Consider the following 27657-nt stretch of genomic DNA (forward strand, 5'->3'; position numbering starts at 1 on the left):
AGTGGTCCAAGCGAGGTGGAGAGGGATTAGGAGTGGAGCTGACGGGATTTGGAGCAGGGGTTTCTCCTGTCAGAGTGGGAGTCAGACAGGTGACTGGTTCACAGGTGACTGATGCACCTGCCCGCGTCTCAGCTGCCATGTCGGTGAAATGGGTAGAGGTTTGTAGAGTGGGTGCGTGGGGTGCCGCCTGAGCCTGGCTCTGCATAGGGACACCTTAAAGGCCCCAGGAAGAGAGCGCTGGGGTACAAGCTTCAGGCGTTTATAGCAAATGCTGGCCATGGGGGGCGTTCAGTCTGCGTCGTCCTCCATCGGACCTTGCGCGGCGCGGCCGCTTTCGGGCCTGTGCCCGTTCTCCAAGCTCCTGGCCCCAAAGCCCAGCGCACCCCACTCCGAGCCACTCCTACTGTACGTTCCCCTCCATCAGGAGGACCACTCTCCACTGCCTCCCGCCCCCGCCCCCGGGCCGCAAACGTCGCGAGACCATCGTCCGCCCTCCAGGACTAGGCCCTGCGGCCCTCGGTGTCCAGAGCGCGCACGCAGGCCCCACGCAAGGCACGCACGACCGGCGGGGCTGGGTCTTCCAGCTGTCGGTCTCTCCGCCCCGATCGCGCGGTATCGCGAGAGTTGGGAGTAAACAGCCCCGAATGGAGACCCGAGGTGTGTTCGCCGCTGAGGCGCCGTTATCCCGGGCCCACCGGACCCGAGCTTGAGGCAGCCGCAGGTACGTCAGGCGGCCGGATCCCCGGAGCCGCCTCCCCGCCTCCCGACCGCCCGCGCGTTCACCTGTGGTCGCCGGGCCCGAGGCCCCGAGGGTGGAGGACTAGCGTGCGGTGGCTGGGCCCTCCGTGCGACCCTGGACCCGCAGGGCGCGGACCAGGGCGCCGTGCCGGCGGCGAAGGGGGCGTGCGGTAAGCGAGGCTTTCGGACGCACCGGCTAACGCGACGTGCACGGCGGTAGGAAACGAGCGGCCCCAGACTTACGGCTGGTGTCCCCGCCTGGCCCTTTCTGCGTGTTTACACGGTGTGGTAGCTGGTACAGTTTCCTTTTCTTTATGTGACATAAGCGGAATGAAACAATATTCAGGCTCTGGCCCTCAAGCTCCGAACATGCCCGTAGTGCTAGCTCTGCTCCCACAGCCGTGCTGGTATCAGGTTTTTAACGACTCGGTTCTCTGCGCTCGCTCAGTCTGTACACACTGCTCCGCTGATTTTCAAAACTGCAGCGTAAGAAGCTCGACATCCAGTTGGGCCCCGAAGACTCTTTGCTTTACTGTCAGAGCCGGAATTCCTTGCAGACCTGTAGGGTCTTCAGATCTTGCCTTGCGCTGTCATGGGTGCTTCTCAAGGCTGTTGTAGACCGTCATTTTTCGGAAGATGTTACCCCTTGTTTGGGTTAGCGCCCCTGAGAATGTTGGCCAGTTTGTGTAGGCAAATTAATGAAATACTTCCATTTACCTGAAGACGCTTCCAAGTGAGAGAGAGTGGCAGGAGATCTGAGTTGAACTTGCTGGAGAATTTAGTTTCCTATGGCTGGCCGTGCTAGTAAGTAGCTCTCTGACCTCAGGGTCTTAGTTAGCACATGTCTTAGTTAGCATATGTCTAAAAATGAGGGGCTTGGAGAACAGTGATGCTTCCCAACTTTGTTGTCCGCAGCACCCGTTTTACATATATACTTTTTTAAAACTGAAGAGCTTTAAGGTGAAATTGGCATATCATAGAAGTCACCTGCTTTAAGGTACTTATTCACGTGTACTAAGGTATTTAAGTGATTTAAAATAATTTTAAAAAATTTTCTAATTATAGTTGACATACAGTATTATATCGGTTTCAGGTGTGCAACATAGTGATTGCGCTCAGTGAGTTTTTTAAAGCAAATTTACAGAGTTGTGCAATCATCACCACAGTCCACTTTTAGAACATTTCTGCCACCCCAAGAAGATCTCTGGTGCCCATCTGTGTAGTCACTGCCTGTTTCTAACCCCGACCCCAGCCACCACTAATCTTCTCTCTGTCTCCCTAGATTTGTCTTTTCCGAATATTTAACATATTCAGGTGGAGTCATATGTGGCCTTTTGTGTCTGGCTACTTTAATTTATTAAGTTAGCATGTTTTCAAGGTTCATCCAAGTTGTAGCATGTATCAACCCTTCATTCCTTTTTCTGGCCCAATAATATTCCATTTTATGGATGTAACACATTTTGTTTATCCATTCATTTTGTACACTTTTTGCAAGTGAAATTTTATTTTGTGTTTCCCTGTATAACGCAGATGGCCAGAGCCCTTTATTGGAGGTAGTGGGGGGTGTCGCCTGAGTGGGACATTTGTCCGTTAGTTCTCTCCATTGCATTCCCCAACCATCCCTTATAATCAAGAGTTGGTTGTTCCTATGAAAAAAGAAATTCTAATTAAGTGCTTGCAGAACTGTTGAAGCACCCATGAGATCAAGCCGGATCTCTTCTAGTCAAGAGATTTTTTAGCATTTCCTTCAAATTTACATGTTCTTTGATTCCATTTTCTGTAATTCTGGTGGTAGATAGTTCTTGCCCAATGCCTCTTTATTTTTGTGGCAGCCACAGTAAGTCCCACAAATAATTAGAGTAACAAAAGCTAGGAAGGCTGAAGACTTAGGTAAAGTCTCCTATTAGTGTTTTAAGTGGGGTTTTCCGGGGGAGATTTACAACTGCCTCTTTGTACCAGGAGAGAGTAGAGATATTGGTTATATTTTATTGGAAAAACTTGACAACTCCAACCCTCGGTGATTTGAACTATCAAGAACTGGAGGCTAGACCTTATATTTGGCATTTGGGTAGAGGACTGTGGTCTTTTCCAGTGTTTTGCCTGAGACAGGTTAGGAAGTGGTTAAAAAACACTTAAGTTGATTTTTCATTCTGTTTTCCTCATCAGTTTTGACTGTTGCAGAAATCTGTTAACTAGATTTATTAATCTGGACAATGTCTTTTTGCTTAAGGAAATGAGTTTAAAGTAAAATGGGAAAAGGGCTGAGTTTGAAGGAGCCTCTTCTGTGGCTAACCAGTACCAGAGGACTGAAGGATAAAATAAGTTAGACAGGTGCAACATGGGTGAAAGGCTAGGTAGGCAATGGAAGACAGTGCAGACCAAGACTTTTTTTAACTTTGGCACTATTGATTCTTTGGGCTGAATTATTTGTGTGTTTTTCCCCTTATAAAACCTAATGGACAGAATGTGCCAGAAAGAATGGTTCAATCAGGCATAAGAATACACCTTTTTTTTAAGATAGTGTGGTTTGACATCTCTTAAATGTTAGCTTATTAAACAATGATAATATAGCCAAGTATGCAATTAGTTATGAAAGTGGTATTTTTACAGCCAAATTTTAATTAAGCTGAATGGTACCCTTGCATGGCCTAAACACAATTCAGTTTTCTCTGGAGCTATTTCAGTAAAGGTTCATTAAAAAGCAAGGTATATCTGCATAATTAGATAACTATCGGTAGTACAAGTAATTTCCTCTCACCTGAATTGTGTTCTTTAATTATTGGCAAAGAAATAATTTCAGATGTACTTTAGCTATACCTAGAATTACATTCTTAGTGATACTCTTTTATAATGCAAAGTAGAGGAATCTCAGAGTTGCAAAGAATGTTAAATGTCAGACCAGTTGCTAGCCCAAGTAATGTGTTTCCTCTACTTCATCTCCCCTTTTTCACATACAGCTCCAAGAATAATCAAATGTTAGTCTTGGCATGTATTATTTGAACTGCTTTTCTTCAATATTTGGTGTCTATTTTTTGATTAAATCTGTATTAGAGGCATAATTATACCTAATTATGGAAAACCCATAATTATGGATATACCATCTTTTAGAGTGTACCTTTGTATGTAAAGATAACCAGGTCTCTATATAGAGAATTTATAGATATTAAATCCAATAAACACTTAGTGGCTCCAATAATAGTCCTAATTAGACCCTATGAGTACTATGTGATACTACCGATGATAAGCCTGTTCATTCAGAATGAACTAGCTGAAAGTTAGCCTTACCTTAGACGGTAGACACAGATAGATTTTTGTAAACAATTCCTGGGAAATAGATCCCTTTTAAGCTCTACTATATGTACAAATAAAATTAAATCTTTAACATATTTTGAATCTTTGTATCACTCTCTTACCAGAAAATTTTAAAAGGTTTATAGGTGTTTACCTTATATGTTTTGTCTAATTATAAAAGTGTAAGATACACTCTTTGTAGAAAATGTAAATAAATAGAATTAAGAAAATAATTACTAGTAATTATACCATTAAAATGTAGAACCGCTGTTATTACCACTTTGGTAGACATCTTTTCATGTTCCTTTTTTCCTGTGCATATAGTAGATACATATTTAAATTCAGAGTTTGGATCACACTGTACATGAACTGTTTTACTTAATATTTCATTAGTATTTCCCCATATTCTTTGGGAAATATTTTAGTTTCCTATTGCTACTGTAACACATTTCTACTTTGTGTCTTAAAACAGTATGAGTTTATTATCTTAATGTTCTGGAGGTCAGTAGTCCAAAGTCAGTCTCCTGGGGCTAAAGTCAAGGTGGCAGCAGAGCTTCATTCCTTCTGGAGGCTCCAGGGGAGATACTGTTTCCTTCCCTGTTTCAGTTTCCGGAGGCACCTGCATTCCTTGGCTCCTGACCTCTTTCTCTGATTACTTCAGTCTTGTGCATCCATCATCGTATCTACTACTACCAGCTCGGTGGTCCTGCCTCCCTCTTACAAAGACCCTTATCATTGGACCCACGTGGATGGTCCAGGATAATCTCCCCATCTCAAGGTCCTTAGTTTCATTATACCTGCAAACTCCCCTTGGTCATATGAAGTGACATTTATCGGTTCTGGGGCTGGGGACGTCTTTTGGGGACCATTATTCAACTTTCCAAAGGAACATAATTTAGAATTGCTGCATAGCATTCCATAATTATGGCTGAACCATAATTAGTTAGCTAGTTCCCTGTTGTACTTTTCGATGGTCCCTAATCTAGCCCAGTTATAATCCTTGGACATAAGTCATTGTATGCTTTCAGAGTCACACTTACATGGAATGAATTTCTAGGAGAGGTTTTAGAAAAGCAGGGTAGCCTACCTCTTAAAAGTGTGGTCTGTGGAGCTAGACTCCCAAGTTCTCAGACCAGCGTTTCCACTAACTAGCCATGTGGCTCCAGGCAAGGTTCTGAGCTACCTGGGCCTCAGTTTTCTCATCTGAATATGGGGGTAGTAACAGGTTGTTGTGCGAATTAAATGAGTTAATACATGCAAATTACTTAGAATAGTGTTAACCTCAGTAAGTGTTTTTGTTAATACTGGACTTACTACATCCATTTTTAAGGCTTTTAATACATATTGGCAAATTGCCATTCTAAAAGGTTACAAGAATTTTTTTTTTTACATTCACTAGCAACATATGAGATCACTCATTTTATTGGGTTGATTTTTTTTTTAAGATTAAGAGAAACAGGATAATTTATTGTTTTTTTGGCATAAGAAATGTCCAAACCTGCAAAGATTTTTCATAAGATTTTATTTGAGGCAAACTGATGACAATTGCCAGGAAGCAAGATTTAAAATGCTCCCTATTGGGTTGAATTCTTAAACATGATTTGTATTTTATACTGAGTGTCAATTTATGTCTGTCAAAATGTTACTTGGTTTTTATAATATAAATTATGGAAACACTGGGGTTAATTTTAACAGAAAGTTATTTCACCATGAATCTTTTCATTTCTCTCAGTTCTGTAGAATGTGAAATGTTTTTAATTTCATTTTGACGAGCTGTCCCATCTGACCGGATGTTAGGATGTCATTCTGTGTAATAGTTGATGCGTGTAAATCTCTTTGACATGGTATATGGTCCGGTTATGACCCAGTGAGTCTAATATAAGAGGTTTATATGTGTGTTCCTTTCATTACTTTTTAAAATTTAGTACTCCCACCCTTCTCAGTGCATATATATATTGCATATTTTGGAAACAAGTTCAACCTGCCAGAAATGTTCCAAGAACAGTATAAAACTTTTTTTTTTTAATCTGAACCATTTGAAAGTAAGTTGCATACCTGATGCCCATTATCCCCAGATACTTTAGTGGGTATTTCCTGCAAGCAGAGACCTTCGTACATAATGATAGCAAAGCCTTCAAAATCAGGAAATTAGTGTTGACACAGCACTGTTATCTAATCACAGGGAGGCCCCATTCAGGTATTGCCGTTTGTTCCAGGATTGTCCTTACAGCAAAGGGACCCGATTCCGAATCTTGAGTTGCAGTTAGTGGTCATGTCTCTTGAATCTCAGTCTGGAGCTGTATCTCAATCATTCCTTGGCTTTTGTTACCTCCGTACTTAGGAAAATTCTAGGCCATTTATTTTGAAGACTCCCTTGGTTTGGGTTCTGGTGTTTCCTCGTGACCCGATTCAGGTTGTGCATCTTTGGCAGGAACCCCACGGTGGGTGCCGGGCTCTTCCAGTGCATCTGCTCTGTGGCCCCGTTTCCATGTGTCCCATTGCTGATTAACTTAATGAATTTTCGCACGTAAAGTTACTTTTTTCCCCTTTGTAAATCAGTATTTTGTTGGGAGGCATTCTGAAACTATGTAAATATCTAATTCTTCTTAAAACTTTCAGTTTATTTATATATGTCATTGTGGACTCGTGTTTCCGTTTTACTCAGTGGGTTCGGATCTGTTACTTTCATTATTTATTTTGATATCCAGAATGTCCTAAGCTGGCCTCTGTGCCCCTTTGACACACCCCCATTATTCTTTGAGCACTTCCTCACTTTCTGGCACAAGAAGATGTCCCATACTCATCTGTTCTTACCCTGCCTAGCCTGCAACTAGCTGCTCCAGGGAGCCTGTCTTCTTTTAGTAGAGAATGGTATTTAGAAAACCAGTTCTGCTGTCAGAAAGAGAAATGAAGAAAATCCCGTTTACAATTGCATCAAAAAACCCCAAAACACCTAGGAATAAGTTTAACGAAGGAGGTAACAAACCTGTACTTGGAAAACTATAAGACACTGAAAAAAGAAATTGAAGAAGATACAAATACGTAAATAGAAGCATATCCTGTGCTCATGGATAGGAAGAATTAACATCATTAAAATGTCCATGCTGCCCAAAGCAATGTATAGATTCAGTGCAATCCCTATCAAAGTACCATTTTTCAAAGAACTAGAACAAATAATCTTAAAATTTATGTGGGACCATAAAAGACCCCAAGTCGCCAGTCTTGAGAAAGAAGAACAAAATTGTGAAAGAACAAAATTGGAGGTACCATGCTACCTGATATCAAACTGTATACTACAAGGCTATAGGAATCAAAATAATGTGGTGCTGGCATAAAAACAGACACATAGATCAATGGAACAGAATAGAGAGCCCAGAAATAAACCCACACCTATATGGTCAATTAATATATGACAAAGGAGGCAAGAATTTACATTGGGCTAAAGACAGTCTATTTCAATAAACGGTGTTGGGAAAACTGGACAGATACATGCAGCAAAATGAAACTGGACCACCTACTTATACCATGTACAAGAATGAACTCAAAATGGATTAAAGACTTACATGTAAGACCCAAAACCACAAAAAATCCTAGAAGAAAACATAGGTAGTAAACTCTCACACATTGCTCTCAGTGATATTTTTTTTCTGATCTATCTCCTCGGGCAGGGGAAACAAACAAAAAATAAATGGGATGATATCAAACTAAAAAGTTTTTGCACAGCAAAGGGAATCATCAACAAAACAAAAAGACAGCCTACTGAATGGTTGAAGATATTCAGCGATGATATATCTGATAAGAGGTTAATATCCAAAATTTGTAAAGAACTCATACAACTTAACACCAAAAAAAAATTCAATTAAAAAATGGGCAGAAGATCTGAGTAGACATTTCTCCAAAGTGGATATACACATGGCCAATAGACATGAAAAGATGCTCAATGTCACTAATCATCAGAGAAATGCAAATTAAAACCACTATGAGATACCACCTCACACCTGTCAGGATGGCTGTCATCAATAAATAAACAAACAACAAGTGTTGGCAAGGATGTGGGAAAAAGGGAACCCTTGTGCACTGTTGGTGGGATTGCAAATTGGTGCAGCCACTATGGAAAACGGTTTGGAGATTCCTTAAAGAATTAAAAATAGGACTACCTTATGACCCAGTAGTTTCACTTCTGGTTATTTATCCAAAAAAATCCAAACATTTATTCGAAAAGCTATATGCACCCCTATGTTCATTGCAGCACTGGTTACGATAACCAAGATACGGAAGCAACGTACATGCCCATCAGTAGACAATTGGATAAAGAAATTGTACATTTATACAAGGGAATATTACTCAGCTGTAAAAAAGAATGAAACCTTAACATTTGCGACAATATGGATAGACCTGGAAGGTATTATGTTAAGAAATAAGTCAAATAGAGAAAGCCAAATAACACATGGCCTCACTTATATGTGGAATGTAAAGAACAAAATAAACTAACAAACAAAACAGAAACAGACTCACAGATACAGAGAACAAACTGATGGTTGCCAGAGGAGAGAGGGCTTGGGGAGCTGGGTGAAAAAAGTGATGGGATTAAGAAATACAAATCGGTAGTTACCGAATAGTCACCGGGATGTAAAGTACAGCATAGAAAATATGATCAATAACGTTGCAACAACTGTGTACAGTGACAAGTGGGTACTAGACTAATCGGGGGGGATCACTGCATAAATTATACAAATGTCTAACCACTATGCTGTACACCTGAAACTAATATAAAATAATACTGAATGTCAACATAAGTGAGAAGAAAAAAAAAAGAATGCAGGGCTGCCAAGAGCTCTACAGAAGTGAGTAAACTGCCAGAGATAATTCCTGAAGGGAAGGAAAAGGACAGTCTAATGCCTCCGTCCACCCAGAGTTTCAGAGTATTGGCTCCACGCAGTGGAGTCTAATAGAGTCAGCATTACAAGCTTCACAAGGTAGGTCTTTCCCTCAGCGAGATTTCCTCTTTCCAGGTGAAGGGACATGTTTCTGACAGCTTTTCCCAGGCACTCAGGTTTCTAGCCTCAAAATAAAATCGAGGTGGTGGGCCAGGTCTGGCCTTGCAGACTGAGCCAGGGGTCAGGAGAGGGGTGGTCTGGAGAGCCACCCAAGCAAAGCAAGGTGAGTGGGAGACCTGCCTTGACGTTGGAGACCTGTGCTCCAGTCTTGCTCTGCCACCTGCCGGCCTGCTGATCTTGGACTGGACTTTGTGAGCCTCAGTTTTCTCACATGAAAAATGGAGATCGTAACTTGCCTTCCACGAGAAAAGAACTAATGCTTTCTGATCTCAGAGCCTATAATCTTAGCCGTACTACTTTGCATCAAATATAAACATCAGTGTCCTTTGTCTAAGGTTTGAACTCAGCCCCGACGCTCCAACCCCTCCTCCTATTCCGGATGGAATACTAGAGTTTGGAAGGAATCTAAAATTGTATGTCGCACACCTTGAAGTGTTGGTTGCCTGTTCGGTGTGTGCGTGTACAACTCTGCCATCACGTATCACACAAGATTCTAAGAGTCTGTTTAAGGACCTGCCCCCTCCGCAATCAGACCAGGAGGAGGTCCTTGAGAGGGGCTGGGTCTGGTTTCTCTCTCGGTCCCCAGCACCTGCTGCAAACACAGGTGTCCACTGGGTGCTTCTTGAGGCCATTGTGAGAAGGAGCCAACCGCCACCATTTCCCAGAAGCCCTGGTACAGGATGATGATGAAAGAGCACTAACCTTGGAGCTGGCAGCCTCGGGTGGCTATCAGTCGTGCCATAAACTCTCTCTGTGGTCTTGGGAAACTTGCTGACATCTCAGAGCCTCAGTTCCCTGAACTGTGAAGTGGGGGTAATGCCCCTTATTCCTAAGCCCCTTTTAATAAGTGGGCATGGAGCACTGGTAAAATCTGAAAAGGACCTTTCAGAATAAAGGAATTTAACTGGGAAGAACCATTCAGGCTTTACTCTGAGTGTCTCCTTTGATGGGGATTGTTTCTGGACGAGTTTGTCTAAGTCCTGGCTGTTGTTGGGTCATATGAAACAATGGTAACTTTAGTTCTTTGTATAATATGCATTAATTAGAAAATGAAAAATGTGTGAAATTAAAAATAAAAAGCCAATGTGACAAACAAACAAAAAACCTGTTCTGGGCAGTAGGTGGACGCCCTCCTTTTGGGATGTTACTTTTCAGTAGACAGAGCTAGGAAATGTATGTATGTGTATACACATTCATACAGACAATTACATATATTTATTTCTACATCTGTCTGTGTATATAGTGAAAACTTCACACCAGTACTTTTCAATTTTAGTCTGGTCCTGCATGGTTCAAGATTTTTCCCTTTTTATATCTGTGACTTCATTCTGATGATGAAAAAGCTGCCTCCCATTATCTGTAAAGTATTTATTTGATCAAATCAATTTCCCTTTGTCACTGAGGGGTGTCACTGCCTTCACCCCATTCAGGCTGTGATACCCCCACATACACACACCTTCCTCACCCTCACAGACTCCATCACCCCACACGGGGCCACTGTGGCTCCCCCATGCGCCTACCTTGTCCTCAGCTGAATTCTTCAGATAAGGGAAGAAGAAAAGGAAAATTAGAACTCTTTTTAAAAAGGTGTTTTTCTTTTCATGTGTGTATATGTATGTGTCTGGGTTTACATGCTCTGTGCTTATCTTATGCTTGTTGCTATTTACCTGCTTCCCACTAGATGGTGAGCCTGTCTTGGGGCGAATGCTCACCAGGTTTGCATTACATAGTGAGCCCCGAAGGCTCTGTCGTCTACACAGGTGAATAGATGTTTTAGACGTGGGAAAGCGCAGTCTGTGCCTTCAGAGGCCCCGTAGAGGAGCCGGTGGGGACTGGCCTCTTTAAAACGAACAGGCCAGTGGCACAGAGGTCAATAGTAAGTGGCCAGTGTTGCGACGCCAGAGCCCGTGCCTCTAGTCCCGCGGTGGCGGTTTTGTTTTCCATAAAGCATATTTATATTTTGAAGCCCTCTTCTTGGATTGGGAAATCATAGAAACCTCAGTATCTGTTGTCCTAGTTTTTATGATCTATAGGTCTTGAAAAGAGTGTCTTCTTAGAACCCAGATTTCAGTTCATCTTTAAAATGCATAAGTGGTGCAGCCAGTTCCTCACAAAACCTCATCTCTGTCATTCCCAACCTCGTGCGGTTTTCTACTTGAGTGTGTCTTCCTTCCAGTCCCTGGGGGGTTGGAGACTAGAGCAGGTTGGCCTTCACTGGTGTGGCTTTTTTGTGGAGTGGATCAGTGACCTTTTAATTACTGCACCAGTGGTCTCTTTCAAGTGACCACCTTTCATTATGGAAAGTCGTTTTCGCTTGTTTGGGGTGGTTATTTTAAAAAAATTTTTATCATCCTGTTTCCTTCTGCCCTGAGCCATGCACTCCCAACTCTAATGCTCCTAAATTTCACATGTTGAGAACTCAGCTCCTGCTAGTATTGCCCAAACCAGCTTTCTTGCAGCCTTTCCATCTCAGTTTCAGTTAGGGGCAAACACCGATGGTGTTTGCACAAGACGCCTTGGTGTGTCCTTGGCTCCTCATTTGCACACATTGCACATCTGGTTATCTGCAGATTCTATCCATTCTGCCTTCAGATCTGTAATGTGCCCATCCCATCACCTCTCCTGCCCCAACATGGCCCTATAAAGCCACCATCTTTAGAGGAGCTTTCCTGTTGGTCCCTGCTCCTGCCTGTTCCCCCTTCCACGCAGAAGCCAGAGCAAGCCAGTTACTGAGCCAGCCAGCCCGTGTCGCTGCTCTGCTTGTGCTTTCCCTTCCCATTCAGAGGGAAAGTGGACACCTGTGTCTGACCCACAAGGATTTCCTCGTCTGCCTCCCATTCAGCTCTCTCATCTCGTTTTCTGATTGCCCTTCTTCACTCTGCTCCAGCCACACTGGTCTCTTTGCCTTTCCTTACACAAGCCAGGTATAGTTCTTGCCTCGGGGCTTTTGTACTTGCTTCTCCCCAGTGCCTGCTATACTCTTTCTCCAGATGGCTTGGCAGGCTTCCGGCTTCCATCAGAGGCTCACGGGCTTCTGCAGCACTCTGTCTAAAAATTCAGCCCTCCCCCTGACATGTCATGTTCCCCTTCTTTCTTTTTTCCTTCAAAATATAGTACTTGTCACTGGCTAAGAGTACCGTATGTTTTACTTATCGTGTGTGTGACCTGTCTCCCCACACTAGAAGGTCAGCTCTGTGAGGTCGGAGATTTCTGTTGTATTTTGTTTGCTGCTCTGTTCCTACCGTCAGGAACAGTGCCTGGCTCTTCGGAGTTGCTCGGTAAATGAGTCAGATGAGTGAACGAAATTGCTCAGCGGTCCCACACGGCTCTGTTTTATCTCTGTGAAGTTCACTCCCATTGGATGGAGAGGGTCTGTATTTCCAGATGTTTGCTGGCCATTCCGCTCAGACTTCATACCTGCTTGAGCTCCTTGCCCCCCATCTTCAGCCTCTCCAGGCTGGCATCTCGTTGCCTCCCTCTTCATGCAGTTGGTCTGCTGAGCCTTGTACGGCGCGTGTTTTCCTCTTCTGTGATGGAGCTCTGCTCAGAATGCCCTTTTCCTCTCCTTATGTCCCTCCTTCCAGCCCTACCAGCTCCGATTCCGCCAGAGCCAGTGGCCATTCACGTCATCAACAGAAGGCTCCCCTCTACACCCTCAATCCAGTGTCCCTGGCACTGTCTGGCAGTTTCCTGCACCTTGGTTAGCTGCTTGCCATTATGGTTGGCCTCTGCTGGGTCACACGTGGAGGCCTGTGTCCCTCACTTACTAACAATACGTGTTTCTTCTGCAGTACCTGGTGGCGTCTTAGACTTGGTTAGCACTCTGTAAACTCACGTGATTCAGTGAGTAAATTAAGATAGTGTGTCTTATGATACTGCAGTGTCCTGGTTTCCAAAAGCCTAAAAAGTTTTATTTTTCTATTTTAGAGAGAATGGATTACTTTAGGCATTTTAAAATTTAAACCCCCTCCCCACTAACTTTTTCTTTCTGTTTCTCTTTCTTTTAAAGTTAAGTTTCTGCCTCAGTTGTAAGAGAACATCCGCCATTTCTTCTACGTAGGCTGCATTGTAAGTCCGCTGTCTTTACCTGTGTGATTTTTTTTGGAACAGGTTTAATAAAAGTTGATCTGACACATTTCAGTCTAAGATTTGCTCCCTAGGATCACGCACTAATATTTGTGTGATACGTAGTCCGAGTATGAGAGATTCTTTATCTTGAGGCAAAAGAGTTTTAAGAGATTTGTTTATTTCTTTAAAAGGTTTGCTTTGAGTGAGAGACCTATTTAAATCTTTTAATTGGAAGCTCATTTAATGTAACATGAGCACTTGCCATCAGTGGTGAGCTTCAGTCTTCTTTCACCAGTAAAGACTAGAATTAGGTGAGGCACATGCCTCGTGTAGTTTATTCTGTGATACTCCATTGCTGCACGTAGGAAGTATAAACAGAAGAAACTGGGCCTCTCTCCCAGGTGGATTACTACACAGCACGTTGTGTGTGGAGTGGCTTTGGTGTCGCCTGTTCCTCTCCTTTGGTCTGTCTGTTCTGGACTTTGGTTTTCATTTCTTTGTTCTTGTGGTTAGCATTCTCGTTGTTCATTGTGTGGATGCAGAAATAACTTTTAAAATTTCATTTCTATAGGATGAGCTCCGTTTCACCAACCTTAGTCTTTGGTTCCAGAGAAAGGCCTGCTTTTCAGAATCATTTGTTATTACAGCAGTGAAAGTCCTAATTGTTAAACTTTTTCAGAATTCTTTAGACACTCACCCCTTACTTTATCAGTGTTTTCTTGTTTATAGAAGTGCCTATGAATAACCCCAGAAACCACCAATTCCTTGTTCCTCTAAAGCACCAGTTTCTGCTCGAAGACGGGTTTAACAGCTTGGCATTCCCCTCTGGAAAGGGGGCTAACTCTTTTCCTAAACGTTTTCATTTTAGAGACAAGTGGTAATATAAGGATGACTTGTCTGATTCATCTATCTTCCCCTTGCTGGATTATTTACGTTTCTGGTATGATCTATGCAACTGATTTTTCTGGGAATACTACAGCCAACATTGTTTTTTTTTGTTGTTTTGTTTTGTTTTTTTGTTTTTACTGCTACTATAATTTTCACTGTGAAGAATGATCATTTTTCCTACCACTCAGATATTTTGAAATGTGTTTGTGTCCATGTGTAATTTAACACTCAAATAACATTTTTCTTAGGCAACAGCTTACCTCACAAACTGTCTTCTCATACTATTTCCAGCAAAAAGATGATTTGGTTTTATAACATGTAGTACGTTAAATTCCTTTAAGTTGAGGCATCAGGTAAAGTAACATTAATGATAGTAAAAACCCTTCTATGGTCTTTTCTTAGAATTGGCAGAAAATATTTCAAAATAAAAAGGTGTAGTTTGAATAATTTTAAAGCACAGTATCTCTTAAAGAAGGTGTTACGTACAAGACTTGAATAGAAATTAGTTTGTTCTTAGGTATTAATTTTACACTAGAGAGTAAGGGTGTATATACCAAGCTTTTGCCTGAAAAATTAGTGAAATTTATGGAGACTTAAAGTGCTGATTGGGGAAATGCCCTGGAGATGAAGAGTTACAAATGATAGGAAAATACAGAATCTGAATTAGAAACAAAGTAAAGGAAAATAAGCAAAAGATCCTGATTCTTCCTTCTGTTTGGCTGCCAGGATTCTCAGGACCAATGTGCGTCATATTCCTGGTTATTTGTTATTCTTAGTTTTCTCATTCATTGTTTCCTTTCTCAGTTTTGAAGCTGCCTTCAAACTTTATTGTTTTCCCTGAAAGAGGTGAGGAGTAACTAAAAATGAAATAATAAGGTGTTTTCATGGTTGTGTTATGCATTCCTTTTGTCTTATAACTGGAGTATCTTTTTGAGACTCTTATCTAAATTGTGCTGGTAACTACTAAATCCTACCTGGTTCCGTCAGTGTGCTACTCATGCCTCTGTGCTTGTTTTGTTTTGTAGATTGGCTCACAGAGTGATTGCTCATCCCTGTTGAACTTTGGTTCTGTGGTGCAAATGGAGTGTAGGACTCAGTTGTCTGGACTGGAGTGACAGAAGCCTCATGTCCAAGATGGAGAAGAAACGAAGAAAGAAATGAAAGCCTCTTTTCAGGCCAAACCACAAAAGGCCATGAAATTTAACTTTTATTTACATTGGACAGGACTGTAAAATGGCTGATCAGCAATGTTTCGGCTTTTAGCTGAAACAAAAATTAACTTATAATCAAGGAAGAAAAAAGTGTGATTTGAATTTATGCAATTTTATGACCATATTCACTTATGACCATGAAGCTTGTCAACATCTGGCTGCTCCTGCTAATGGTTTTGCTCTGTGGGAAGAAACATCTGGGTGACAGACTGGAAAAGAGATCTTTTGAAAAGGCCCCGTGCCCTGGCTGTTCCCACCTGACTTTGAAGGTGGAATTCTCTTCAACAGTGGTGGAATATGGTAACGATATTATTTTTTTTTTTTTGTAACGATATTATTTTAAATGTTAGGGACTCTCCCCACCCCCATATTTTTGTTTCAAACTTATTTTAAACATTATCTTTTGCCAGCAAATATTTCCCTCCTATTTACAATACATTTCAAATGGAGTGAGTGTATTGCGCTTGGTGTTATCTCTGCTAAAATTTGTGTTCCTAGTGTAGTTAGCTAATATGAAGCAAGGAAATCAACATTCTGAATTGTTTCCCTAAAATCTGAGTCCATGGAACAGATGCCACTGTAGCTAGTGAGGGCGGGGGGCTTGGAGGAATTGGCTGTTACGTTCTGAAGTCCCAGTGACCAGATGTGAATAACTAGCACATGCGTATATAATCTCCACATTTTGTTATTGTTTTCAGTGAAATAAAATTAAGCCTTCACTTCTGTGGATTCCTTTTGCCTATTTGAAAAGCTTAGCATGCACTTTGCTGTACGTTCCAACTTCTGGTGCTATTTGCTTTTGAAAAAATAGCACAAGTATCTGATTTTGAGTGATGTGTCCTGTGATCAGGGGATTCATGCCAATCGTTATAACTTAAAGCTCTGGAAACTGCTGTCCAGAGCATATAAACCAGTCTCTTTGTTTACTGCTCTTGTGGGTTTTAAGATATGTAAGTTTTCTTTTGCCAGCGAAATTTTAGATTAGGTATAATCTTACGTTACATATGTATGTAAATTCTGATTTTTATTTGTGGTCATTGATTTCAGAATATATTGTGGCTTTCAATGGATACTTTACAGCCAAAGCTAGGAATTCATTTATTTCAAGTGCCCTGAAGAGCAGTGAAATAGACAATTGGAGAATTATTCCTCGAAATAATCCATCCAGTGACTACCCTAGTGATTTTGAAGTGATTCAGATAAAAGAAAAACAGAAAGCGGGGCTGCTAACACTTGAAGATCACCCAAACATCAAACGGGTAACACCCCAACGGAAAGTCTTTCGTTCCCTCAAGTATGCTGAGTGTGAGTACTGAGACCTCAGGCTAATCTGTGTCCGTGTGTTTCACTTGGATTTAGAGCGAGAATGTACATATTTACTCATGACAAACTACCCCCCCACCCCTTCCACCCACTTTATTTTGAAAAATTTCAAACTGGCAGAACAGTTGAAAAATAGTACAGTGAATGAATACCTGTGACCTTTCATCTAATTTCATTAGTTGTGAATGTTTTCTTGGCAGGAACTTAAAAACAAAAAAGAGGCATCATGCTCTTCTGGTAGGAAAACAGATTTTACATAGAGGATGAGCGTGAGCTTTGTTTCTGTCGGGAGTGATTTTTCACCCACGTTGGTCTCCCAGCCTTCAGACTCTGAGGCCCTGCAGCCCCTTCACACTGACGGAAAAGACCGTGTCTTTGAGTCTCCTCTTTATTTGAATTTTGCTTCTATCACTGTGTGTTTTCATTTTTTATGGTGTCTTGCAAAACGTCTTTTCCTTGGGTTTCATTTTGTTTGCTCAGAGCTTCTCCCGACCATGCACGATCACGCCTTGGCTGGGCTGTGCCAAGCGGGTGTCCGGATGGAAAGAATTTGACGATTGCCTTTTCAGCACGAGGGCTTATTCTTTCCTCCTGCTTTACAACTTGGGCTTGTCAAGATAAAGCCTATCCTCAAAAATGAATTGCATACTTATTACGTAATATTTCCCGAAGCATATGGATTACCAAAGGAAAGGTTTTTTGTTTTTTTCCTACTTGTCATAAACTAGGGCAACAAATTGCCGGTTCCCTTATCATTTACTATCATTTCTTTCATCGGAAGGGAAAAAAAATTTTTTTCACTTTTCTTCCTTTGTCTTATACTAGGCCTGAGAGCCTCTGAGGTTTACAAAACACACAGGGGAAAAGGCTAAGTTGTTTGCATGGTATGACCAGCCAGTTCTGGCGCCAGCTCTCCAACTCAGGTGTCTCACTTCTTCAGAGCTCTTTCTACTAGTCCAGATATTTTGTAGTGCTTTTGCTCTTTAAAAAGCAATAACCTCAAAGCAATCCAGGAAGATTAAAAACAAATCAAGCCTTGTACTATTAACCAAATATTATATATTATTCCTTATTATTATTATTTTTAATCTTAAAGAGCTCCAGAATATTTTAGGAAATATGGAGATGCCTGATTTTAGCACGGTAATCATAGACCCTCACGGTGGGGCTTCCCTGATGCACTCTCCACCATGGCTGTCTCATGCTATGTTTGACTAAGGAGATAGTTTACTGCCTGATGGGCCCAGTCTCCTGTTACTTGTGACCTTGGATGATAAGCAACTGTTCTCGAAGTCCCAACTTGTCTCATCCAAAGAGTGAAGATAGTATGACCTACCTCATAGGGTTCTTGTAAAGATAAAATGAAATCGTGCCTCTGAAGAGAGCTTAGCCGAGATTTAGGGTGTTGTAAGTAGATGTTAAATTTTAATTATTTCTGTGGCTCTGTGTTTAGAAGGCTTTGCTTCATTTTGGGCTGAAACCTGTCTCACTCTGGATCCCATCCCTGGCTCTGTCCCACAGGCCAAAGATGGAGCTACCCTGTTTTCCACAAGGTGGTACTTAAAAGATTTATTTTGAAGATATCCGTGGTATCCCCCCTTGAGAATTTCTTCTCACCAGGATAATAAAAATCTCTTTATTCAAGTTACTTGTATGACATGTTTTCAAATCCCTTCACCATTTTATTCCTATGACGTGGTTTCAAGTCCCCTTACCATTTTAGTTGCTTTCCTTTGAATATTGTTCAGTTTTTCTAAATTGCTCTTAAACAGTGAAGCCAGAATTAAATTCAGTACTTAAGGTAAAGCAGAACAGATTCCTCCCTTGTCCTATACATTATTCTTCAGTTAGTACCTCCAGTATCCATGCTGTTGACTTAACAACACAGGAAGTTCAGTGTAGAATAATTTCAGGTGGACTGAGCAAATAATTACTTAATGGAATTGACATGACTATATATTGTTCCGGTTCTCTGTACTTTCATGGGTGTAGTCTGGTAAGACTGGAATTAAAATGATGATAATTTGCTTTAGAAACAGAACTTCAGTATCATTATGGATTTGCTGTTCTTATAACTGATTCGAAATGCAGTTTTGTCTTCATTATAGCATGGTCTGTGAAAGGTAAAGGGACAGCTCTTGTTGTATTTCTCTTGCTTTCTCCTCCATTTGAAAAAAAGTAAGGTATTTACAGATAGTGAAATGCATGCTTTTTAGTGTACAGTTAAGTAAGTTTTGATAAAAGGGTACAGTCAGTTACCCAGCAACAAAATCAAGATATGATATAGTTCCATCACTCTCAGAAATACTCCCGACTCCTTTGTAGTTCTTTTGCTGTTTGAAAGATGACTTTCTGATAGAGAAGTATATTGAGAATACCGAGCAATATACAGTTGAAAAAAGGTATTGATGTTTGATTGGAGACACGTGTAATGGGATAACATGTATTTTTCCTGTCCTAGAAATCCAGTGCCATAAAACTTCACGAATGGGTAGTAGCCATTCTCTTCAATTCTCCCCTCTCCCCCCTTTTTCTGGTTCAGTGAGAACAAGTTGGTGATGAAAAATCAGGCATTCTTTCAGTTTTAGTATCACAATTTACATTATTTCTTTAAAAATGATTATTTTATCATTCTTTCTCTGCCTTACATTGGTTAGAAAATTTCAGGTAAAAAACTATTTGGGAATCATATAGGCTAAATAATATCCTATAAGTACAGGTGCATTGAGAAAATCTTTTTAGCAAAGGGAGAGAAGCCTATTTTCCTTCAAACAGGATTTGAAAAGGTAACCATTGCACTGTTAGAATGACTGTTTTCCCTGACAGGTATCGGGTTGTTTCGGTGTTTTTTCTCGTCTGATGTTTCTCTTCTTTGGCTCTAGCTGACCCCATAGTGCCTTGTAATGACACTCGATGGAGCCAGAAGTGGCAGTCGTCCCGTCCCCTGCGAAGAGCCAGTCTCTCCCTGGGCTCTGGTTTCTGGCACGCGACAGGAAGGCACTCGAGTCGACGGTTGCTGAGAGCCATCCCGCGCCAGGTTGCCCAGACCCTCCAGGCAGACGTGCTTTGGCAGATGGGATACACAGGTGTGTGCTGTGCATCCGGAAGCAGCACAGGATCCGGTGTCCCGGAGGTCGCCCTCTCGGATGCCAAGCGCTGAAACCCGGCGACATCAGGCATCTGTCCTCGTCATTCTTTACTGAGCTAGACACAGCCAGCTGTCCCTGTCTTTGACTTCTGTTGTGCTAGGCATCTGTTTCTGTGACTTTTTCAATTGTTGAATCCTATCCACTTTTGGTATTTCAGTTTTCTGTACCGTGTCTGAGGTTAGAAGGGGTAGATCGTAAAGCATTTCTTTCCTCTTGACACATACACATATGTGAACAGACAGCACTGCCCACAGCCAGAGCTGACTGGCAGTCCAGCAAAGTTCTGTAGTTTCTCAGGAAAGAGATTTTAATTGTCAAAAATGGTTACCTTGACTTGGGCAGTTTTATGAAAATGAGTTTCTCAGTCCTGTGTGATGCCCGGTGTGCAGAATGGCTAAGTAACTGACTATCACACTTGGTTGATCTTTTATTTCAGAACAGGAAATTACCATATCCTATGAAATAAAACAACCAATAAGATTTTTTTTTCTTACTGCTTCATCATGGCAGAAAATTCCTTTTTTAACTAATGTGATTTAGACCCTGACATTTTTTTAAATGTAAGCCCATTTCCCTGGCCCCCAGCACACCACAGTTTGTCTAGACCTAGAGACCACCACCCCCCCCCCAGCTCTCCTTTGATTTCCTCAGCCTCCTGCCTTTCAGAAACCCTGAGATACTTAAACTTTTAACACCGGTGGACTGACTTTTTTTTTTTAAATTAGTTTCAGGTGTACAAAGCAACATACTAATTAGACATTTATGGACATTTTATTAAAATGATTGTCTCTTCTTGGTTTTATCCTTTTTAGAGTGAAAAGTCCTTCACAAAACAGAAATTCTCTAATCATCAGAAAAGCATTTTTTATTCCCCCCCGAACAGTTTCCAGTTTTATATGTGCATTTTTAAAAGTCAGCAGTACATTTTGATGGTTATCTCAGTGTAATTGATTATTTAATGTATAGATACATAAACACAACTCTCGTTACCGGAAGACACTACCTTCATTACAACTGGTAGCTGTTAAATAACAGAAGTATCTTGGATTTTTTTCTTCATTGTTTTCTAGAATTTCTTGATCTGACAGCATTAGTTGTTTTGCATTGATGCGGGTGCCTTTTGGCCAGTATCTGAAATAGACTCATTGTAGAAAAGTGCCTAATATAATAGTTTTCCTTAAAATGTGATTATCTCTGCATGTGTTTGACAAGTCCTCTCTGGAGAGTGTTGTCACGAATTAGCAGCAGTAAGGCGCTGTCCTTGTCAGGAATAGGGATGTTCCCCCGTCTCCTAGAGGTGTGTGCTTTGTGGGTGCCCTTTGCCTGTAGGGCCTCTCTAAGGAGATGAGGGGATGGAGGCCTGTAGGAAATTACCAGAAGGGGAAATCTGTCATCATGGAGGAGTGGGGAGAGGTGGTTCATTTCTGAGCATTGGTGATAGTTGAAGGGTATCCAGAGTGATTTTCTGTTTGTCCTCAAGTCTTACTTAGCAGCAAATAATAGCGTTCCCCATCTGTCCCTTTTTCTTAGTCTCGGCTCAGCCAGGCTCCCTGGGGCATCTGACTTGACTTGTGCACTCTGGGCAGGCTTTGGCCCTCGATGACATGTCGTTCTCTATGGGTTCCAAGGAGGGATGTGTTTTATAGACAAAAATCCAAAAAGATCATTTCTCCAAACTTGACTGTACTTGCTTTCTTTTTGGAATAAGGTGCTAACGTGCGGGTTGCTGTTTTTGACACTGGGCTGAGTGAGAAGCATCCCCACTTCAAAAATGTGAAGGAGAGAACCAACTGGACCAACGAGCGAACGCTGGACGACGGTAGGTGGCAGTGTTATGGTGAGACCGGGAGTGAGGCATTTTCTGGTTTCATACGGGCTTCGTGCGTGACTCCCGTTCTCCATTTTATCAGTTAGGGGTATTTTGTTTCTGTGTGTTAATGATTAAACAGTTCGTGTGCCATCGTTATTCAGATGAACCCAAGTTGTCATTGTGTCTTTTGGCAGAGACTTTGCTGAACGTCTTAGAGGATGTGAGGATGTAGCGTTTGAGGCAAGAGGGATGCCTGGTTCAGGAGCAGCTCCCTGTTTGGGAGAGAGCAGGGGTGGTAGGCCCAGGAGGGGGGCAGGTGCGGCGTAGGCTCTGAGTGGAGGAAGTGCAGAGGCCACGTTCGGTAGCGAGGACTTGGAGAAGGAGCCGGTTTGAATTGGTGGGTTGAAATGTTGCATGTTGGCACATGTCTCAGCGGTTTTATGACTTCTCCCCTTACGGGCAACAGGGCTGGGCCATGGCACCTTCGTGGCGGGTGTGATAGCCAGCATGAGGGAATGCCAAGGATTTGCTCCGGATGCCGAACTTCATATTTTCAGGGTCTTCACCAACAACCAGGTAGGTGTTTTGAGGGCCCTGAAACTTAAGTAAATAAAGAATTGATATTGAAATGTAAAAATGGAAAATTCTAGAAAATGCCTACTGGTTTAAATGCAGCACACGCCATCGAGCTGAGAGCTGCTGCTGGCGTCCCACGTGTGTCGTGCTGTCTCTCCACCATCTCTTCACCGTCCCTTCTGTGTGGCTTTGCCCTTCTCCCACCACCCCTTTCATCGACCTCACTTGAACTCTGAAGACCCTGCCCTGAGGCAGCTGCATGCAGGGATTCCTTACTGCCATTTCTCCCTCTGCTTTGGGCCTGCCTCGGGCTCCTGTGCCACACGTCTCAGGCACATTTCTTGTGCTTTCTACATGAGAGAATGATTGCATGTTTGTGTGTGTGTTACCCCTACTGTACTAGGACCACCTCGAGGGTCACCTCTGTAGCCCAGCACCTAGGATCGTGTTGGGTAACGTGGACATACAAGCGTGCTCCCTTACTCTTCATTTGGAAACTTATTCATAGAAAAGGGGGAGGGTCCTAGTCTTTATTTATTTTTAAAGTTTAATTTTTGTGTAGTTTTATGTATTCATGTAAAAGGCAACACAGCGATAATTAATTGTCCCAACCCTGTCCCCGTCTCGCAGGTGCTTACCTTACTTCCCCTCTGTCTCCCGCGAGAGAGTTTACTTTCTTATACGCTCTCCTAGAATTTCTTTAGCATACACAAGCAAATATAAATATTTAGTCTTACTTTTGTTTTCCACTATAAGTTTAATTTTGTATTTTATAGAAACCCCTAAATGGTGATACACAAATAATGTAACTTCTGTCAGAAAACTAGGAGGAATTGAACATCAGAGAAATACTTCTATGAGATAACATTTATTGGTGCTACGTATCCTTCAGTCTATTTAGGAATAAAGATGATTAGACAAATATATTAAACTATTTATTAACTCTCAACTTAATAGAAGAGTCTTGGGATAAACCCTTTCATAAGAGGGGCAGTTAGAAGTTTGGGGTTTTGCCTCAGAGGGTTTACTTTAAGGTACGGAGCTGTACTTTAGACCTGGAGAGATAAGCGCCCTCAGTACATGCGCGCTCGTTCGAGCCCAGCTCCCTTGAGGGACTTAGAGTTTCTGGGTGGAGTAGTTCACATTTCAGAGCCTTCTTTGTTCTTGGGGTTTACTTCTGAGATTTAAGTTAGAACTTCATGCGGCTAAAATTCTATACTTTACTTTTAAAATGAAAAACTCCGTTGTGGCACTTAGAGACATTCCCTAAAAGCCCTGAAGGCCTGTGTTGTCATTACCCAGGTGTCCTACACATCCTGGTTCTTGGACGCTTTCAACTACGCCATCTTGAAGAAGATCGACGTGCTCAACCTCAGCATCGGTGGCCCCGACTTCATGGACCATCCCTTTGTCGACAAGGTCGGTCCTGTCACCGCACAGAAGGACGCTTGCCTCCTTTGGTGATGGCCCCTGCTCTTTTCCATGCCCTGACTTTCGAGGGCTTCATCTCTAGTGTGCCGGTGGTTTGTCACCCCTGAGGTGACCCCGCTGTGAGGACAGATGGGTGATGACATGAGCTTTAGTGGCTTGCATCGGAAGTAGCCCACAGCACTTTGTTGATTCCGTCTTATCTAAACACATAACCTGTGTTTTGAACATGCCTGGAAATGCAGTGTCTGCTCTGTGCACTGTATAATCCTACACCCTGGCTTTTGTTATCTAAGCATACTTGTTACAAACACATTCATGCCTGGAAGGGTCTAGTGTTCTATTTTCAGGGTGAACCCTTCTTTTTTTAGGACTGTTTTTCAAAGTCGTGGTTATTTTTTAAAAATTATATGTTGATGTTCAAAAGTGGTGTACTGTCGTTAATAAACGCTTGCTGATTTCGTAGGTGTGGGAGTTAACGGCTAACAACGTAATCATGGTTTCTGCCATTGGCAACGATGGGCCTCTTTATGGGTAAGTATCCCCGTATAGGGATGAACTCAGAGGTGTTTTCTTTTTCCCCTGAAATAACTGAAAAAACTATCTGTTGTCTGTCTGTTTCTGTATTTTACCTATACCTGTTCATATATATTTGACATCCTATATGTGGAAATTTTCAACATACCAAAAAATAGACTGTATAATAAACCACAGGTCGCCACCACTTGCTTCAGCAGCTATCAACTCAAGGCCAATTTTGTTTCTGTTTAATTTTTATTTTATTATTTTTTTACTTTGCTATAAATAGTAATTTGAAGGCCTCATGTTTTATTCTCCTTTTTCCCCCCCCACAATCAGTGAGGAAGGTCAATCGATTAGAAATAAATAGATTCTGCAATATTTATTGAGACGTACTCTATATGAAGCACAGGGGTGAAAGGTAGATAAGAAGAGGGACCTGCCTCGTTAGGAAAGATGCAGTACAGATACCAGGGAACGAAATGGGAGAAAGCGACATAACAGATACAGATGATGCTTTGGGGATTGACTAGAGGGATCAGGTGGGGGAGGCAGAGAGAATGGTGTCATGGAAACGTTCCTTTGTGCTGTGCTGTCATGGTGAACTGAAGCAGCGTGAGATGCGAAACATTAGTCACTGAATCACACACAATACACTTTGGCTAGAGATCCCAGTTTTCTTTCTGCCTACAGCTCTGATTTTTACTCTGTAGGTAACGTATGTAAATAATCTCTCATGCTGAAATGCTTTCGCAGTAAGATGTTTGTCATCCTCCTTTATTGGGTACCCAGGATATGGGCAGTTCGGTGCTGTGACAGAGGACTTGAGGTCACCACAAAGGAAAAAGAAAAAATACCGAGTCTGCCCTCAGTGCGCCATAACCCAGTAGCAGAGGGAGAGACGAATGTATGTGTTCCCTCCCGCGTGCGTGTGTGTCTACCGTGTACATGGCAAGGACGTGTGCGTGTGCCTTCAGAAACACTCCCTCATTGCGTCTCGCAGTGACATCCGTAGGAGATCCTGCTGGGGAGAGCAAGCCGCCTTGAGGACTGGCTGAGCTTATGCAAAGGGTATAGGGCATAGGGTTAGGCTGAATGTATGAAATGAATGTTTTTATGGTTCAAAGACCATGCATATTGGCAGTCATGGTTCCAGGCTAATAGTTGTTTAGTCACTGATGCTGTCTCCTTGTAAGGGGTCCAAGGTTCTGGATTTTTCTATGTCATCAGTAACATATGTTGTGACTCATAGGTGACATAAACATTCTAACTACTGTAGCTCTACCATGAAAAACACCAATTGTTAAGTGATTTTATCAAGTGTTCTTGTTTTCCCTTCCAAATGTTTCTCCTTTTCGCACTTGTCCTATTTCTGGTGTCCCCACTCAAGGCCAGCCCTCATCAGATCAGGGTCACCAGGTCATCACTTGGTCGTTCTGCCTTCAGTCTTTTCCCTCCCCAGCTCTTCCCTTCATGGGCAACGTGGGCTTGTGGAAAGAGCATCGGTGTGGAGCCGGGTGACCCTGACTTGCCCACTGCAGGCTGTGGGGCCTTCATTCTTTGAGCCTCAGACTCCTTCCCTGTCACAGGCAGGCCTGAGACCCACTCTGATGAGTGGTTTTGAGGGTGTAATTAGAGAACAAAGGGAAAGCACCAGAAATACCAAGCCTCTATAAGTGGGGCTGTTCTTCTTTTCCTGTGTTCCTCCTGTTAAAACACGTGTTCTGGCAGTTTTGTTACCGCAGAATCTGCCGTGGATGATTATCACCTAATGAAATAGAAATTTTTCTTCTTAGTTTTCAGGGTCATCAGTATTCTAGCCTGAAGTCTGCAAACTTTTTCTGTAAAGGATCAGATAGTAAATGCTTAGGCTTTGCAGGCCATGTGGTGTTACAGCTACTCAGCTGCTCTAGGCGAGTGAAGGCAGCCTTGGAATGTGTGAACGAATGGGCGTGGCTGTGTTCCAGTAAAACTTTATTTACAAAAACAGGTGGTGGGCCTGTTGTGAGCCAAAGCCTAGTTCCCTAACTGTAGCCTGAAGCTGTTGGCTCAGCTTTATTTTCCACCCTGCGTGCACGTCTTCCCCAGATCAGTCTCCTCCTGGGTCTCCCTGAGGAAAGCAAGTTGGTGCCAGTCTCAGTCACCTATGTTCCTGCTGCTGACCCTCCTAGCTGGCGTTTCTTCTGTTCACACCGCTCGACTGCCAGCTCTGCCACATGCCATTCCGACCACTTTGCTACACACTAGTCACTTTTCTGAAATCTCTTGGCAGTCACATTTAGTGGCTTCTAATCAAAGAATTGTTCATTTTCAGTGTATTAGCTCTGGAGAGGAGGGCCTGGTGTCATACTCATCTGCTCATATTGCTGCACAGAGATCTGGCATCTGCCACCTGCTTTGTAGTGCTGAGAATGGCATGTAAGCACCGAGGCATCGCTTACTGCTGGGCGTTGGGTAGGGCTGGTCACGTAGCCGTAATGTGCCTAAAGAGCTGCTTCGCTGATCGCAGGTATTGTACTGCCAGCTATTCTGCAGCTAATGCTCTCATCCCGAGGTACCCCTTGCTGTGAGCTGTCTTGGGGTCCCACACCCTTGATACTTAGACTTCATGGTGCAGGGAGTTTGCAGCTGCAGCTTCCCCCTTTTGAGCACCAACAAAGATTTCTTGATGCTTTCCCTTACGTTGTAAAGGTTTAAAGCACACTAAGTATTACAGGGATTGACAGGTAGAAGAGGGTGGGAAGGTGGCTTTTTTTGTGTGTCAGCTATAGTGGGAAGTTTTATCAGTGATTTCTATACTAATCTCTGCTCCTTGATTTCATAGAAATTTATACATTTTTAGCATCAGCCTGTAAAATAGCACTGTTGTACCTCTGAACAGCCACCTGGTAGCATGTTGGTGGCCATTGAACTAAGAAGGCAGTGCCAAGGTTGACTCACTGTGGTTTAAAATAGTTGGTTAAAAGCAGATACTCTATAATTTTGCTACTAATATCCCTTAAGCCACTTGGAATCAGTTTGGGTTATTGAATTATCAAAGAGTTTATTTTTTTGGTTTCAGAGCCGTACTAGATAAAGCTCACAAATGCAGTTTCATAACTGGTTGTTTTACACTTTCTAATAGTTCAGCTGCATCTTGATTTATATCTTGACTTTATAATTTAAATGTATTTGTCATTATTTATTTCACTATAATTTCCTTGCAGATCTAGTATTCTTGAAGTATTGAAGAGAATTACACGTTATTTCCCCTTACATCAAGTGTTCTCTCTGAGGAGCCCGAGATTCTGGAATAATGATAGTCATTTCCACGGTTCCCTGGGAGGAAAGTGGAATGCCCTACAAAGATCTGTGGAAAACTTTATAACTTCCTAATCATGGCAGATGCAAATGTGGGACGATAGTTCCTTCCCAGAGAAATGTGGACTCTAGTTGGGGAGGCAAGATGAATACACTTGGGATGATCTGAAAGCAGTGCGAGAATGTGTGCATAGGTGATGAATCATCGTAGTGTTCGTAGTGTTAAGTCTTGTGAAGTTCAGGGTGGGGGGGTTCCTTCAAGCCTAGAAGTCCTGTTGGAAAAAGGAAGTCCTGGGCTG

The 27657-nt window shown here is 42.3% G+C and overlaps 1 protein-coding gene across 2 annotated transcripts in view; it reads left to right on the forward strand.

Moving 5' to 3' along the window:
• Positions 1-553: 553 nt before the first annotated feature.
• MBTPS1 (membrane bound transcription factor peptidase, site 1) overlaps positions 554-27657 on the forward strand; it is a 55026-nt gene continuing 27922 nt past the window's right edge. Inside the window, exons 1-8 of one of the 2 annotated variants that reach the window (XM_019743717.2) lie at positions 554-721; positions 15068-15553; positions 16301-16558; positions 19459-19662; positions 21434-21544; positions 22002-22111; positions 23414-23530; positions 24006-24073. In XM_019743717.2, coding sequence (XP_019599276.1) covers positions 15385-15553; positions 16301-16558; positions 19459-19662; positions 21434-21544; positions 22002-22111; positions 23414-23530; positions 24006-24073 — 1037 coding nt within the window. In that variant the 5' untranslated portion in view covers positions 554-721; positions 15068-15384. Of the gene's footprint in view, positions 722-792; positions 909-15067; positions 15554-16300; positions 16559-19458; positions 19663-21433; positions 21545-22001; positions 22112-23413; positions 23531-24005; positions 24074-27657 lie in introns of those variants that run through there. The other variant, XM_074314510.1, reaches the window with a different exon arrangement.

The sequence above is a fragment of the Rhinolophus sinicus genome, linkage group LG11 (assembly GCF_036562045.2).
Source record: "Rhinolophus sinicus isolate RSC01 linkage group LG11, ASM3656204v1, whole genome shotgun sequence".
Classification (NCBI taxonomy): domain Eukaryota; kingdom Metazoa; phylum Chordata; class Mammalia; order Chiroptera; family Rhinolophidae; genus Rhinolophus; species Rhinolophus sinicus.